The sequence below is a fragment of the Oncorhynchus mykiss genome, chromosome 2 (genome assembly GCF_057628025.1).
Source record: "Oncorhynchus mykiss isolate SJ-2025 chromosome 2, ASM5762802v1, whole genome shotgun sequence".
Lineage (NCBI taxonomy): Eukaryota > Metazoa > Chordata > Actinopteri > Salmoniformes > Salmonidae > Oncorhynchus > Oncorhynchus mykiss.
This window is the reverse complement of record NC_143023.1, coordinates 34241116-34257837: the sequence shown is the minus strand read 5'-3', so window position 1 is coordinate 34257837 and position 16722 is coordinate 34241116. Positions and strand designations below refer to the sequence as shown.

Genomic DNA, 16722 nt, shown 5'->3' with positions numbered 1-16722 from the left:
AGCAAACTCTCTCCAGAAGTTCAGTGAGGATCTCTGAATGATCCAATGTTGACCTAAATGACTAATGATGATAAATACAATCCACCTGTGTGTAATCAAGTCTCCGTATAAATGCACCTGCACTGTGATAGTCTCAGAGGTCCGTCAAAAGCGCAGAGAGCATCATGAAGAACAAGGAACACACCAGGCAGGTCCGAGATACTGTTGTGAAGAAGTTTAAAGCCGGATTTGGATACAAAAAGATTTCCCAAGCTTTAAACATCCCAAGGAGCACTGTGCAAGCGATAATATTGAAATGGAAGGAGTATCAGACCATTGCAAATCTACCAAGACCTGGCCGTCCCTCTAAACTTTCAGCTCATACAAGGAGAAGACTGATCAGAGATGCAGCCAAGAGGCCCATGATCACTCTGGATAAACTGCAGAGATCTACAGCTGAGGTGGGAGACTCTGTCCATAGGACAACAATCAGTCGTATATTGCACAAATCTGGTCTTTATGGAAGAGTGGCAAGAAGAAAGCCATTTCTTAAAGATATCCATAAAAAGTGTCGTTTAAAGTTTGCCACAAGCCACCTGGGAGACACACCAAACATGTGGAAGAAGGTGCTCTGGTCAGATGAAACCAAAATTGAACTTTTTGGCAACAATGCAAAACGTTATGTTTGGCGTAAAAGCAACACAGCTGAACACACCATCCCCACTGTCAAACATGGTGGTGGCAGCATCATGGTTTGGGCCTGCTTTTCTTCAGCAGGGACAGGGAAAATGGTTAAAATTGATGGGAAGATGGATGGAGCCAAATACAGGACCATTCTGGAAGAAACTGTCATGTACTGTCATGTTGTGTCTTGTCTCTGTCCTTTCCCTTCACCCTGTCTCCCTCTGCTGGTCGTTGTTAGGTTACCTTTTCTCCCCCTCTTTCCCCCAGCTGTGCCTTGTCTCCTCCTAACCACCTCGTCACCCCTTTTCCCACCTGTTCCCTTTTTCCCTCTGATTAGGTCCCTATATCTCTCTCTGTTTCTGCTCCTGTCTTTGTCGGATTCTTGTTTGTTGTGTTTCATGCCTGAACCAGACTGTCGTCATGTTTGCTGTAACCTTGTCTTGTCCTGTCGGAATCTGCCGGTCCGTCTGAGCCTACCTATGTTTGGTAATTAAAGAAGCTCTGTTTAAGTTAATTCGCTTTTGGGTCCTCATTCACGCACCGTAACAGAAGAATCCGACCAAGAATGGACCCAGCGACTTCGGATCCTCTCCACTCAGCCGTCGGGATCCAGGGAGCGATGCTAGGCAGACACGAGCAGGAATTGTCTGCTGCTCGACATGCCGTTGAGACCCTGGCCACCCAAGTCTCCAACCTCACAGAACAGGTTCACCATCTCCGCCTCGATCCACCGGCCACTTCCAGGGCTTTCGAATCTCCGGAGCCCAGAACCAATAACCCGCCGTGTTACTCTGGGGAGCCCACTGAATGCCGCTCGTTCCTCACCCAGTGTGATATTGTGTTTTCTCTCCAGCCCAACACTTACTCCAGGAGCACTGCTCGTGTCGCCTACGTCATATCTCTCCTTATTGGACGGGCTCGTGAGTGGGGCACGGCAATCTGGGAGGCAAGGGCTGAGTGTACTAACCAGTATCAGGACTTTAAGGAGGAGATGATACGGGTTTTTGATCGATCTGTTTTTGGGGAGGAGGCTTCCAGGGCCCTGTCTTCCCTATGTCAAGGTAATCGATCCATAACAGACTACTCTATTGAGTTTCGCACTCTTGCTGCCTCCAGTGGCTGGAACGAGCCGGCTTTGCTCGCTCGTTTTCTGGAGGGTCTCCGCGCAGAGGTAAAGGATGAGATTCTCTCCCGGGAGGTTCCTTCCAGCGTGGATTCCTTGATTGAACTCGCTATTCGCATTGAGCGACGGGTTGATCTTCGTCACCGAGCTCGTGGAAAGGAGCTCGCGTTCTCCGTTGCCCCCCTCTCCGCATCACTACCATCTTCCTCTGCCGGCTCGGGTGCTGAGCCCATGCAGCTGGGAGGTATCCGCATCTCGACTAAGGAGAGGGAACGGAGAATCACCAACCGCCTCTGTCTCTATTGCGGTTCCGCTGGTCATTTTGTCACTTCATGTCCAGTAAAAGGCCAGAGCTCGTCAGTAAGCGGAGGGCTACTGGTGAGCGCTACTACTCCTGTCTCTCCTTCAAGATCCTGCACTACCTTGTCGGTCCATCTACGCTGGACCGGTTCGTCAGCTTCCTGCAGTGCCTTAATAGACTCTGGGGCGGAGGGCTGTTTTATGGACGAGACCTGGGCTCGGGAACATGACATTCCTCTCAGACAGTTAAGGGAGCCCACGGCCTTGTTCGCCCTGGATGGTAGTCCTCTCCCCAGGATTCAGCGTGAGACGCTACCTTTAACCCTCACTGTTTCTGGTAATCATAGTGAAACCATTTCTTTTTTAATTTTTCGTTCACCTTTTACACCTGTTGTTTTGGACCATCCCTGGCTAGTTTGTCATAATCCTTCCATTAATTGGTCTAGTAATTCTATCCTCTCCTGGAACGTCTCTTGTCATGTGAAATGTTTAATGTCTGCTATCCCTCCTGTTTCCTCTGTCTCTTCTTCACAGGAGGAGCCTGGTGATTTGACAGGGGTGCCGGAGGAATATCACGATCTGCGCACGGTGTTCAGTCGGTCCAGGGCCACCTCTCTTCCTCCACACCGGTCGTATGATTGTAGTATTGATCTCCTTCCGGGAACCACCCCCCCCCGGGGTAGACTATACTCTCTGTCGGCTCCCGAACGTAAGGCTCTCGAAGATTATTTGTCTGTAGCTCTTGACGCCGGTACCATAGTCCCCTCCTCCTCTCCCGCCGGAGCGGGGTTTTTTTTTGTCAAGAAGAAGGACGGGTCTCTGCGCCCCTGCATAGATTATCGAGGGCTGAATGACATAACAGTGAAGAATCGTTATCCGCTTCCTCTTATGTCTTCAGCCTTCGAGATCCTGCAGGGAGCCAGGTTTTTCACTAAGTTGGACCTTCGTAACGCTTACCATCTCGTGCGCATCAGGGAGGGGGACGAGTGGAAGACGGCGTTTAACACTCCGTTAGGGCACTTTGAATACCGGGTTCTTCCTTTCGGCCTCGCTAACGCTCCAGCTGTCTTTCAGGCATTAGTCAATGATGTCCTGAGAGACATGCTGAACATCTTTGTTTTCGTTTACCTTGATGATATCCTGATTTTTTTCACCGTCACTCCAGATTCATGTTCAGCACGTTCGACGTGTCCTCCAGCGCCTTTTAGAGAATTGTCTTTTTGTGAAGGCTGAGAAGTGCACTTTTCATGCCTCCTCCGTCACATTTCTCGGTTCTGTTATTTCCGCTGAAGGCATTAAGATGGATCCCGCTAAGGTCCAAGCTGTCATTGATTGGCCCGTCCCTAAGTCACGCGTCGAGCTGCAGCGCTTTCTCGGCTTCGCGAACTTCTATCGTCGTTTCATCCGTAATTTCGGTCAGGTGGCAGCTCCTCTCACAGCCCTTACTTCTGTCAAGACGTGCTTTAAGTGGTCCGTTTCCGCCCAGGGAGCTTTTGATCTCCTCAAGAATCGTTTTACATCCGCTCCTATCCTTGTTACACCTGACGTCTCTAGACAGTTCGTTGTCGAGGTTGACGCGTCAGAGGTGGGCGTGGGAGCCATTCTTTCTCAGCGCTCCCTCTCTGACGACAAGGTCCACCCATGCGCGTATTTTTCTCATCGCCTGTCGCCGTCGGAACGTAACTATGATGTGGGTAACCGCGAACTGCTCGCCATCCGGTTAGCCCTAGGCGAATGGCGACAGTGGTTGGAGGGGGCGACCGTTCCTTTTGTCGTTTGGACTGACCATAGGAACCTTGAGTACATCCGTTCTGCCAAACGACTTAATGCGCGTCAGGCGCGTTGGGCGCTGTTTTTCGCTCGTTTCGAGTTCGTGATTTCTTATCGTCCGGGCTCTAAGAACACCAAGCCTGATGCTTTGTCTCGTCTCTTCAGTTCTTCAGTAGCCTCCACTGACCCCGAGGGGATTCTCCCTGAGGGGCGTGTTGTCGGGTTGACTGTCTGGGGAATTGAGAGGCAGGTAAAGCAAGCGCTCACTCACACTCCGTCGCCGCGCGCTTGTCCTAGGAACCTTCTTTTCGTTCCCGTTCCTACTCGTCTGGCCGTTCTTCAGTGGGCTCACTCTGCCAAGTTAGCCGGCCACCCTGGCGTTCGGGGTACGCTTGCTTCCATTCGCCAGCGTTTTTGGTGGCCCACCCGGGAGCATGACACGCGTCGTTTCGTGGCTGCTTGTTCGGTCTGCGCGCAGACTAAGTCCGGTAACTCTCCTCCTGCCGGCCGTCTCAGGCCGCTTCCTATTCCCTCTCGACCGTGGTCTCACATCGCCTTAGATTTTGTCACCGGACTACCTTCGTCAGCGGGGAAGACTGTTATTCTTACGGTTGTCGATAGGTTCTCTAAGGCGGCTCATTTCATTCCCCTTGCTAAGCTTCCTTCTGCTAAAGAGACGGCACAAATCATCATCGAGAATGTTTTCAGAATTCATGGCCTTCCGTCAGACGTCGTTTCGGACAGAGGTCCGCAATTCACGTCTCAATTTTGGAGGGAGTTTTGCCGTTTGATTGGGGCTTCCGTCAGTCTCTCTTCCGGCTTTCACCCCCAGTCTAACGGTCAAGCAGAACGGGCCAATCAGACTATTGGTCGCATCTTACGCAGTCTTTCTTTTCGCAACCCTGCGTCTTGGTCAGAACAGCTCCCCTGGGCAGAATACGCCCACAACTCGCTTCCTTCGTCTGCGACCGGGCTATCTCCTTTTCAGAGTAGCCTCGGGTACCAGCCTCCGCTGTTCTCATCTCAGTTCGCCGAGTCCAGCGTCCCCTCCGCTCAGGCTTTTGTCCAACGTTGCGAGCGCACCTGGAAGAGGGTCAGGTCTGCACTTTGCCGTTATAGGACGCAGACTGTGAGGGCTGCTAATAAGCGTAGAACTAAGAGTCCTAGATATTGTCGCGGTCAGAGAGTTTGGCTCTCCACTCAGAACCTTCCCCTTAAGACGGCTTCTCGCAAGTTGACCCCGCGGTTCATTGGTCCGTTCCGTATTTCTCGGGTCATTAATCCTGTCGCAGTTCGACTTCTTCTTCCGCGATACCTTCGTCGCGTCCACCCGGTCTTCCATGTCTCCTGCATCAAGCCCGTCCTTCGCGCCCCCGCTCGTCTCCCCCCCCCCCCCCCCCCATCCTTGTCGAGGGCGCACCCATCTACAGGGTCCGTAGAATTTTGGACATGCGTCCTCGGGGCCGTGGTCACCAGTACCTCGTAGATTGGGAGGGGTACGGTCCTGAGGAGAGGAGTTGGGTTCCCTCTCGGGACGTGCTGGACCGTGCGCTGATCGAGGATTTCCTCCGTTGCCGCCAGGTTTCCTCCTCGAGTGCGCCAGGAGGCGCTCGGTGAGTGGGGGGGTACTGTCATGTACTGTCATGTTGTGTCTTGTCTCTGTCCTTTCCCTTCACCCTGTCTCCCTCTGCTGGTCGTTGTTAGGTTACCTTTTCTCCCCCTCTTTCCCCCAGCTGTGCCTTGTCTCCTCCTAACCACCTCGTCACCCCTTTTCCCACCTGTTCCCTTTTTCCCTCTGATTAGGTCCCTATATCTCTCTCTGTTTCTGCTCCTGTCTTTGTCGGATTCTTGTTTGTTGTGTTTCATGCCTGAACCAGACTGTCGTCATGTTTGCTGTAACCTTGTCTTGTCCTGTCGGAATCTGCCGGTCCGTCTGAGCCTACCTATGTTTGGTAATTAAAGAAGCTCTGTTTAAGTTAATTCGCTTTTGGGTCCTCATTCACGCACCGTAACAGAAACTCCATCAGGTTCTGCAAAAGACCTGAGACTGGGACGGAGATTTGTCTTCCAACAAGACAATGATCCAAAACATAAAGCAAAATCTACAATGGAATGGTTCAAAAATAAACAACAGGTGTTAGAATGGCCAAGTCAAAGTCCAGACCTGAATCCAATCGAGAATCTGTGGAAAGAACTGAAAACTGCTGTTCACAAATGCTCTCCATCCAACCTCACTGAGCTCGAGCTGTTTTGCAAGGAGGAATGGGAAAAAATGTCAGTCTCTCGATGTGCAAAACTGATAGAGACATACCCCAAGGGACTTACAGCTGTAATCGCAGCAAAAGGTGGCGCTACAAAGTATTAACTTAAGGGGGCTGAATAATTTTGCACGCCCAATTTTTCAGTTTTTGATTTGTTAAAAAAGTTTGAAATATCCAATAAATGTCGTTCCACTTCATGATTGTGTCCCACTTGTTGTTGATTCTTCACAAAAAAATACAGTTTTATATCTTTATGTTTGAAGCTTGAAATGTGGCAAAAGGTCGCAAAGTTCAAGGGGGCCGAATACTTTCGCAAGGCACTGTATATGCTTCCAAACTTGATTGGTAAGATTGTGATTCCTATTTCATTACTATGTCACCCACCTGGCAGGTAATTTGTCATGGCATAGATATTTATGGAATATACATGTATGTCTGACAGATTTTGGTAATTTAATGGATCATTTTACATGTGACGGCTCACATGATGAAAGAATGTTTCGAAGTTGTGAAGAGTATGACAATTTCACTGAGAATCAACTCATCGGGATTGATCAGCAAGCCATGTGCATGTAGTTATTGTGCAAATTGTAGACAATTGTACTTACTCTGTTGCACACGTGTGCCAAAACACATGCAATTTGCTTAAATGAATAAGAAATTCAAATCTGGTGTAAACAAGAAACTAACTGTTCAGAGATTTGAACTTAATGTTTTGAAAAAAAGAATTCTCGTTTGAGAATTGAGCCAAAGCGATTGAGAAAAATTGTAATCTAGAATGAAAAGTAATTTCAGTCCCATTACTAAGAGCCTCTGTGTCAATCATACAATATGCTTCCACTTCATAATTTATTGACCGATTAACCAATGGGTATTGGTGTCATTTCTTATCAAAAGGCAATATGAACTCAAAGATTGAGATCGCAATATGAGCTGAAAGTGAAAGGCAGACACACATGTTACACAACAGCCAGCTGCAAAGGGTCATTGGATATGGCAATCTCATCTTGGGACAATAGTTGTATTATTTCATTTTTTTTAAACCTTTATTTAACTAGGCAGTTAAGTTAAGAAAAAATTATTATTTATAATGAGGCCCTACCCCGGCCAAACCCGGACGACGCTGGGCCAATTGTGCGCTGCCCAACGGGACTCCCAATCTACATCTTTCTTTCTTTCTCTCTGAGAAGGAGGACCTGAGCCCTAGGACCATGCCTCAGGACTACCTGGCTTGATGACTCCTTGCTGTCCCCAGTCCACCTGGCCGTGCTGCTGCTCCAGTTTCAGCTGTTCTGCCTAAAGCTATGGAACCCTGACCTGTTCACCAGACGTGCTACCTGTCCCAGACCTGCTGTTTTCAACTCTTTAGAGACAGCGGTTGAGAAACTTTGAATGATTGGCTATGAAAAGCCAACTGACTTTTACTCCTGAGGTGCTGACCTGTTGCACCCTCGACAACCACTGTGATTATTATTATTTGACCCTGCTGGTCATCTATGAACATTTGAACATCTTGGCCATGTTCTGTTATAATCTCCACCTGGCACAGCCAGAAGAGAACTGGCCACTCCTCGTTGCCTGGTTCCTCTCTAGGTTTCTTCCTAGGTTCTGGCCTTTCTAGGGAGTTTTTCCTAGCTACCGTGCTTCTACACCTGCATTGCTTGCTGTTTGGGGTTTTAGGCTGTGTTTCTGTACAGCACTTTGAGATATCAGCTGATGTAAGAAGGGCTTTATAAATCAATTTGATTTGATTTGATTTTGAATGTGATACAGACAGGATGTTTGTGGGACAAACATTTTCTCATGCACATACAGTATTTCAGCTCAGATGTTTACAGCCCCATCCACCCACACACCTGACTGACTGAAAACCTATGATGCTTTCGAGGAGGAGGAAGAAAGTCAGTAGGGGAATCCCCAGGCATGGCATATGTGGGCCATCTCACCTGACACAGCAGGAGAAAAAAACACAAAAGGGAATTCCCCTTGTTTTCATCTGAAGTTATTGGGGAGGCACTTTGTTTCACAGTTTCTGGTGCAAAGCTGCTCAAGAACAGATGTAGGGCTTTAATTCAATCTGCATTGCAGAAGTTCAGCGTTACAGAGTGATTGAAATTTAACAGAGTGATTGGAATGTTCCCCCTTTAGCGGAGACTGCATTTACTGTAAACGCTGCAGATGTCGGGTCAATCTGAAATGACCTTTACATGTCTATCGCAGAGTCTGTAACGCTTCAAATGTATAGAATGAATAGAGCCCTTAGTGTTCATTTACTGCTAAATTCAAAACCTATTTACCCTCAACCACATAAGACAGTTAGATATGTCCAGACCCCGCCCCCCCCCCCATGCCCCTCCAAACTGTACAATTAAATATAATCAAACTTTGAGAAGATTTGGAATTTATTAGTTGATTCAAGCACTCTGAATATGTGACAAATAAAATACAACACAATCACATTTAAATAAACATTAGTACATCAGTACATTAAATAAAATAACTTAATATTGTAGTACTGTATTCTGATAGGCCTAGTATAGGCTACTGCTAGACTTATGTGAATCAAGATAACTTATACTACAGTACTCCACAGTAGCCTATTGTATTTTCAAATAAATAGTAAATATCCTGTTTTTTAAGTTAATATAAATAACCCGAAGTCATAATATTATTTGGTGCAAAATCTACAATAGAGAGAATGGACAATCATGTGTGGACAAACAATAATCATTTCTCAAACTGTTGCAGTTTACAAAAATAACCATTAAGATTAGACCAATCTCCTTTGAGATGGCTCAGTTACCATAAAATTGCAACACTAAAATAAGAGTTTTAACATAAAACTGTTTTAACAAATATTCATCTCTGGCCTGCCTCTCTCTCATCACAGTGCAAACACACCAAAGAAGTTCTTGCCCTGCTCAGGCTCCACGTCGGTCAGTCGATTGGTCTCAGTCCACAGTTTGTCCCCTTCATTCAGCTGAAACACCGCACCAAGGTAAACTGCATTGTACCAGCCTTCGCCAATTTTGGACTCAGCATCACCGTAGTTTTGTTGACAAACTGACCTTACCCCGCTAAGAAGATTAGCATTAACCCCGATGGAGTCCGAATAGCGCCAAATAATGTGACTCAGAGGAGTGGTATGCTCGCCCGGGCTATTGCACTTGACCCTAAACGAAGCCTGGCTGTAAACGAAGAAGAGCCCAGTGTGTGGGATGAGGATTTGGTTCCCCTGTAGCTCGAACCCGCCCTGGGAAAAAGCCTGGCCGTCATCCTTTCTCCACTGCACGGTGTCAGCGGAAAGATTAGGATTGTATTCACCTGGCAGTAGAAGGAAGAAAGGTTCATTGTTACAACTTCGAGGCCCCAGGATCCAACTGGTAGCTATTTCTTCTTACAAAGCTCTTATCAATTTGCTCTGGTGGCAACAAGAGACAAGCTAATGATTAAGCAACTTCTTTGCTTCCTTGTGTTATGGTTTCGTTTTTGTCAATGGGAATGTTTGAAAATAAATCCCAGGGCTTCTCCAATAGAAACACTTACTAGCCCACTAGACACCGTTTTAAACATTAAACCTTATTTTTGAATGGGGATGTTTAAAAAGAATCCCCTAGCTTCTACAATGGAAAGACACTAAGACATGCTAGCCCACGAGACATTTGCTAACCTTCAACAGACACAGTCAAGGCTGGCTGCAAAAGGCTATAGGTCACTCACCCTCTAAATGGATGGCTGCTTTTGCATTGCCGGCAATCTGCTTCAATGTATGGTGGGTATCTGAGGGAGAGAAACATATTAGTCATAAATAACACAAGCAAAAGCCATGACGTCGCCTACAACCGTAACCTTTGATTAAAGCAATTATAGTGAGAAGCAATTCAATGAAAAGGGGCATCTGTCAATCAAATAATCACCTTTTGCACCAATGAGTATCTCCAGTTGAGGCTCAATTTCATCCTGCATCTGTGAAATCAACAAAGAGGATGTTAGTTGGTTGCACGGTCCTCTACTTCAGAAATGTGGTAAATATTGGCCCCATTAGAGTGCCTTACCGTTGACGGTCTTCCATGCTGACACCATGCAAAGAGTAGGGCTGCTGCCGCACATAGACCTGCTATTAAGAGGACCCCACACAGCCTCCATAGCCAACCTCTGGAGGCCTTTCCCTCAGCGACAGCTGTTACCGTTGTGTTGTACACAGGGCCCCTCTCCATGTCTTCAGGTGTCATCGCATACCCCTCCATACTGCTGTTGAACAAGGTTCAAACTCTTGGCTCTTGGTGGCAGTGAAAAAGTCTAGCGACTGAATATTTGCCCGAATATCTCCTAAATATCTTTTTTTGTTTTGACAGAGTTGTAGCTTGATAGGTGTCCTGTGTTTTGCTCGTTTGTTAGAATGGACTTCTGCCAGAAGCCCTGTCGTTTTTATGCTCGGCCTGCTACTAGCACAAAAGGGGAAACTCCAGTGATGTCACCCAGTGAGTGGAGACATAGCAGAGTAGCAGCAGCAAACTGGCTGTGGAGAGATGGTTATGGTTCAAAGGAAAATAAAATCCACAGACCAGCTCCACCAAACTGGGATTCCAATGGGTAGGTGTGGTTGCAGGATGGGGTTAAGGCAAAACAGGACGTGCAACTTGAACGTGAATTACTTGTGCAACGATGTAGTTTTTTCTATTTGGTAACCAGAATGTACGGCAACTTCTCAGCTATATACTGAAACTGCATTTACATAAAACAAGGAATTCTCAATAAGTCACCCGTATAATTATGTAATTACACAATGCGTTTGAATAAACTCCATGGTATCTTTGCTACTTAATGTAAAGTGTAGCAAAGCCACTTACAGTATCTTGACTTGAACTTTAGTTTGTGATTTCTATTCAGTCTCATTCACCAGCTGTTTGTAATACTATATGTCTAGTAATTGTCATACATTTCAAATAGTAAACAATTATGATATTTATTGATTACATAGAACTTGTTGCACTGAAGTTGTTAATAACTGGATGTAAATTAAATGCTTCTACAGCTACACAATCACAATACATTTGAGGGTATACACGGATAGGCTCAGGAGAAACAATAAAGACTCACGCAAAACTTGTAAACATCCCTCTTTTTGTTTCGGAACTGGTTTCGTACATAACCCTTTCCAAACCCCTAAACAGGTTTTTGACTTCTCTTTATTGACCCAATCTGGCTTCCTTATTTCGCTGCCCTCCCTGACTGGTTGAGCGAGTTCGGAGCAGAACGCGGTTTATTTGTGGGATTTCCATCACCCATACACTACCTGATCTGAGTTTTGTTTGCATATTGTTTCATCTAATTTCTGTTTCTGTTAAATCAGTTATCAATTAGTGATGAAACAAGCACTATATACCTTCAAAACATGGTTAAAACGATAATTTTGATATCATATTTGGAACGTATTTGCATCCATAGCTCTGTCTAAGAATGTGAAAGTGGTTATACTTAAGTTTGAATTCTCTGTTGTTTCTTGCTTTCTTCTTTATTCATGTTTTATTGTTGTTGTAAGGGGTATTGAGGCTTTTGTTAAATGCACTTTAAATAAACTGTGATTTGATGATTTACATTTCGCCAGTCCCAGTCCTTGGCTGTCTACCAAAACAAGTAGCTGGGGTGACCAGACCGAGCCGCAGACTGCAGCTTCAATGTAGTGTATCAGGGCAATGTATCACCGCTGATAAAGGTAGCTTGGAGTATTGTCCCGTAACACTGTTTCACATGCACTGTGCCACTGTTTCCTTACGTATTCTTATGTGCAAATACAAGCAATATAGGTATGACCGTCAGGGAAGTATGGAGTATTTCACAATGTTTTATGTATAGTCATTCAGTCGTTATACTGATAAATCTCTCAGATTGATTGATTTATTCCTACGTTAGTGTGTAGCAATTTTTCCAAGACTATTACTACCTGCAAAATACACGCCAACCGCAAGATCTTGGAAAGAGCAGGGAAGCAATAGGTAAAACTTCAGCGGTGAGCTGAAATATAATACAGGAACCTCTCATACTGAATTCTATTGAGGATAGAAAGACCTTTTCATTGTGAGGAACTTAAGTATTGTGATAAAGGGAGGAAACATCTACCTGAGACTTCATATCGCAATGCCCTTCTTTCTGATGTGCCCTTGAGCATGAAATTGAACCCCAATTGCTCTGAATAAGCATGACTGAAATGTAAAAAGCCTTCCATCACCCTTTAAGTAATGATACATCTGGCCCTATATTGGATTCACCTATCTGTAACTGATAAGGTTCAAACCTGGGTCTCCCACCAGAACAGTGCATTAGCCTTACTAGTCTGGGCATTGGCTTGGGGTCACAGGGTTCAAGTCTCAGGCAAGTTTAGGTCTCATTAGGGCTCATCCTCCTGTTGACCTTATTCACAGAACCAACGGGATATTTCATGTCCAGCCAAGTTACCTCAGGGATTACTTCTAAAAACAGAGAAGCAGGCTTTTTCTAGGTTTTTGAACCAGGTACCTGTTTATGTTCTAAGAAGGTAGCGACACACCCTTAGAGGTGTAAGGTGGGTGATTCATTCTCCCATTGCCTGAAAGAGCAATTGGGTCATTGTTGGTATTACCTGTATATGACCTGAGGCTGTACATTACCTTTTACCTAGTTAATGTCTCCTTGCTGCCGCCCACAGGATAGTGTCCACTCCAGGCATATAGAGGTTTTCCTGTCCAGTGATCAATAGGTCTGTAAATTTGATGAATAGCTTATGTCACTGTTTGTCTCATGGACATCACCATTTCTTGTGCATTTGTAACTTGACATGGATTCATATACTAGAAATAGAGTATTGCTGACAGAAAATATATATTTCACTTCTGATCTTAAATTGAACCTGAAGTTCTATTTGTGTGATCTCTCTCCCAGTTCCTACACTCTTTGCCACCTGCTTCCACCTTCCTGATCAAGCAATTTGAAAAAAAAAATCCTAATTCTGAAAACATTTTTGTAGTCAAATGCAGATCATCTCATGAGGTAAGGAGAAAGAAAATAAACTGTGACCCACACACTCAAATATTCCAACATACTGTATAATGTGACCTTGTTGTATACACAAACAGTCAAGCACCCTGGCTAGCAGTTAGCACAGTACATTAAGTCGTTGTAGTGGATGATAGTGTCAGTGACTTGCAATCAAGGTAGGCAGGGTAGGCAGGGTAGGTAGGGTAGGCAGGGTAGGCAGGGTTGGCAGTTCTTTCTCTGTGATAATCTAATGAAAAAAAAAAGCTGCTATGAAAAGCACCCCAAAAAATACAATGATATCAACAACAACAAAAATATATCTAATGTTTTTTCTCAATGATTCGGGTGGTTGTTATGCTCAAAATCTCAAAATGTGCTACAACTACATAAAAACATCAGGAAAGACGCTAGATTGTGCATGCCTTCCTTCCCATCCATTGAATTCCATTCAAATCGTTGACGAGCGCGGACGTTCTTGACTCCAGTCACTGTTGATGGACAGGCTCAGCATAGGCCTCGCTGGGTTTTTTTTCACCCCTTTTTCTCCCCAATTTTGTGATATCCAATTGGTTGTTCCAGTCTTGACCCATCGCTGCAACTCCTGTACGGGCTCGGGAGAGGCGAAGGTCGAGAGCCGTGCGTCCTCTGAAACACGATCTTGCCAAGCCGCACTTCTGGACACCCGGAAGCCAGCCGCACCAATGTGTCGGAGGAAACACCGTACAGCTGGCGACCATAGTCAGCGTGCATGCACCCAGCCCGCCACAAGGAGTAACTAGAGCGTGACGGGACAAGGACATCCCGGCAGGCCAAACCCTCCCTTAACCCGGACGACGCTGGGCCACTCATGGGGCACAATAGCCTATGTCACTCTGGTTGTTGGAGCCATCTTTTGTTTGGTGGACTTGGCCTTAATAAAGGTTTACTTGTGAGTAAATGTGGCTTTGATAATAGTGGCCTACCCAGCCACTGACCTCACCGCACGCCACTATACTGTGTCTCATGGTCCTCACATGATTGAAGGCTCATCATCTGTATTTGTCACGTAGTTCATTCATAGGATCTGTCTGTAGATAAATGAATGTTAGCTACTCGGAATGTAACTGTACTTAAGGATGAACTGGCTGAGAAAAGCAGGAAGTAGGTCCTGAAAACAGGAGATGAAATTAAAAATGCTCAGGAGGGAAACCACAACAGTAAGGAAGTGATAATCAACTATTGCTTTGATTCTTACGACAGAAGAAGCAAATATCCCTGTATTGCAGATCAGCAAGGACATCCCTTTATTTCATCACCAAAGCTGATTGAAAGGATTTCATCAAACAGGAGGGATGGAGGTAGATTTAGTTCATTTCAGACGATGGTGAGTATCCTCTTGCGCTTTAGAACATGGATGAAATGAGAGCTTTCCTAAAGGGAACATTTTGAATGTTGCCAGAACGTCCTGTAGAAAATGTTTGCATAAAGACCAGTAAGGGACTTAAAGACCAGTGTAGTGGCAGTAGTCCAGACGGGAGATGGCAAGTGCCTGGATTAGGACCTGCGCCGCTTCCTGCGTGAGGTAGGGTCATACTCTACAGATGTTGTAGAGAATGAACTTGCAGGAGCGAGTCACTGCTTTGATGTTTGCAGAGAACGGCAGGGTTGTCCAGGGTCACGCCAAGGTTCTTTGCACTCTGAGAGAGGGACTCTGTGAATGTTCTCGGGACGTCCCTTGTTACCCGGGGTTACCGTATAGTCCAGGACAGGATTAAAATCTACACCGTTTCTAAGTGGCATACAGTAGAATAAACTGTACAAATGCCAAATCACTCTATACATGTACATTTGCCATTTTAATCATTTAGCAGACGCTCTTATCCCGAGCAATTTACAGTTAGTGTATTCATCTTCAAATACAGTAGCTAGTGGGAGAACCACATATCTCAGTCATAGTAAGTACATTTTTCCTCAGTGAAGTATCATTCAGCAAAGTCATTGATTGTAGGCAGGAAAAAGTCAAGTGGAAGTGTTACTGTAGTTCTGGGGGGGGGGGGGGGGGGGGATTATTTAAGAGACTCTTTGAAGATGTAGGGTTTCAGTGGTTTTTGGAAGATGGGCAGGGATTCTGCTGTCCTAGCTTGAGGGGGAAACTGGTTCCACCATTGGGGTGCAAAGACAGAGAAGTGTTTGACTGGGCTGAGCTACCCTCCCGTAGGCCAAGAGACCAGAGGTGACAGAATGGAGTACTCAGGTTCAGGTGTAGGGTTTGAGCACAGCCTGAAAGTAGGGAGGGGCAGTTCCACTTGCTGCTCCGTAGGCAAGTACCGTGGTCTTGAAGTGAAAATGTTGCTAATTTATTACAAATAAAAAACTTATACTCAGTACTTTGTTGAAGCACCTTAGGCAGAGATAACTGCCTCGAGTCTTCTTGGGTATAACGCTACAAGCTTGGCACACCTGTATTTGGGGAGTTTCTCCCAATCTTCTCTGCAGATCCTCTCAAACTCTGTCAGGTTCGATGGGGAGGGTCGCTGCACAGCTATTTTCAGGTCTCTCCAGAGATCTTCGATCGGATTCAAGCCCCGGCTCTGGCTGGGCCACACAAGGACATTCAGAGACTTGTCCCGAAGCCACTCCTGCGTTGTCTTGGCTGTGTGCTTAGGGTCAGTGTCCTGTTGGAAGGTGAACCTTCACCCCAGTCTGATCCCTGAGCGCACTGGAGCAGGTTTTCTTCAAGGATCTCTCTGTACTTGGCTCCGTTCATCTTACTCTTGATCCTGACTAGTCTCCCAGTCCCTGCCGCTGAAAAACATCCCCACAGCATGATGCTGCCAATATCATAGTTCACCGTAGGGATGGTACGAGATAGTTAAATCCTGGTTTCATCAGACCAGAGAATCTTATTTCTTTTGGCAATTCCAAACGCCATGTGCCTTATACTGAGGAGTGGCTTCCATCTGGCCACACAAGGCCTGATTGGTGGAGTGCTGCAGAAATGGTTGTCCTTCTGAAGGTTCTCACATCTCCAAAAAGCAACTCTGGAGCTCTGTCAGAGTGACCAAAGGCTCTTCTCCCGATTGCTCAGTTTGGCCGGGCGACCAGCTATAGGAAGAGTCTTGGTGGTTCCAAACTTCTTCCATTTAAGAATGATGAAGACACTGTGCTCTTGGGGACGTTCAATGCTGCAAATGTTTTTTGGTACCCTCCCCTGTGCCTCGACACAATCCTGTCTCGGTGCTCTACAGACAATTCCTTCAACCTCATGTCAACTGTGGGACCTTATATAGACAAGTGTGTGCCTTTCCAAATCATGTTCAATCAATTAAATTTACCACAGGTGGACTCCAATCAAGTTGTAGAAACATCTCAAGGATGATCAATGGAAACAGGATGCACCTGAGCTCAATTTCGAGTCTCATAGCAAAGGGTCTGAATACTTATATAAATAAGGTATCTGTTTGTATTTTTATAAATATGCAAAAATGTCCAAAAACCTGTTTTCGCTTTGTCATTCTGGGGTGTTATGCATAGATTGATGAGGAAAGCAATTAATGTAATACATTTTAGACTAATGGGGAAATACGGAAGGGGTCTGAATACTTTCCGAAT

At 45.7% G+C, this 16722-nt stretch overlaps 1 protein-coding gene across 1 annotated transcript; it reads right to left on the bottom strand.

Moving 5' to 3' along the window:
- Positions 1–8502: 8502 nt before the first annotated feature.
- On the bottom strand, positions 8503–10504 carry tnf-alpha (tumour necrosis factor alpha-like; the record flags this gene model as incomplete). The annotated part of the gene is given in 4 exon segments (NM_001124357.1): positions 8503–9441; positions 9838–9897; positions 10035–10083; positions 10173–10504. Coding segments are annotated over 4 exon segments (741 nt in total). The 5' UTR covers positions 10365–10504.
- Between the last annotated feature and the right edge of the window lie 6218 nt (positions 10505–16722).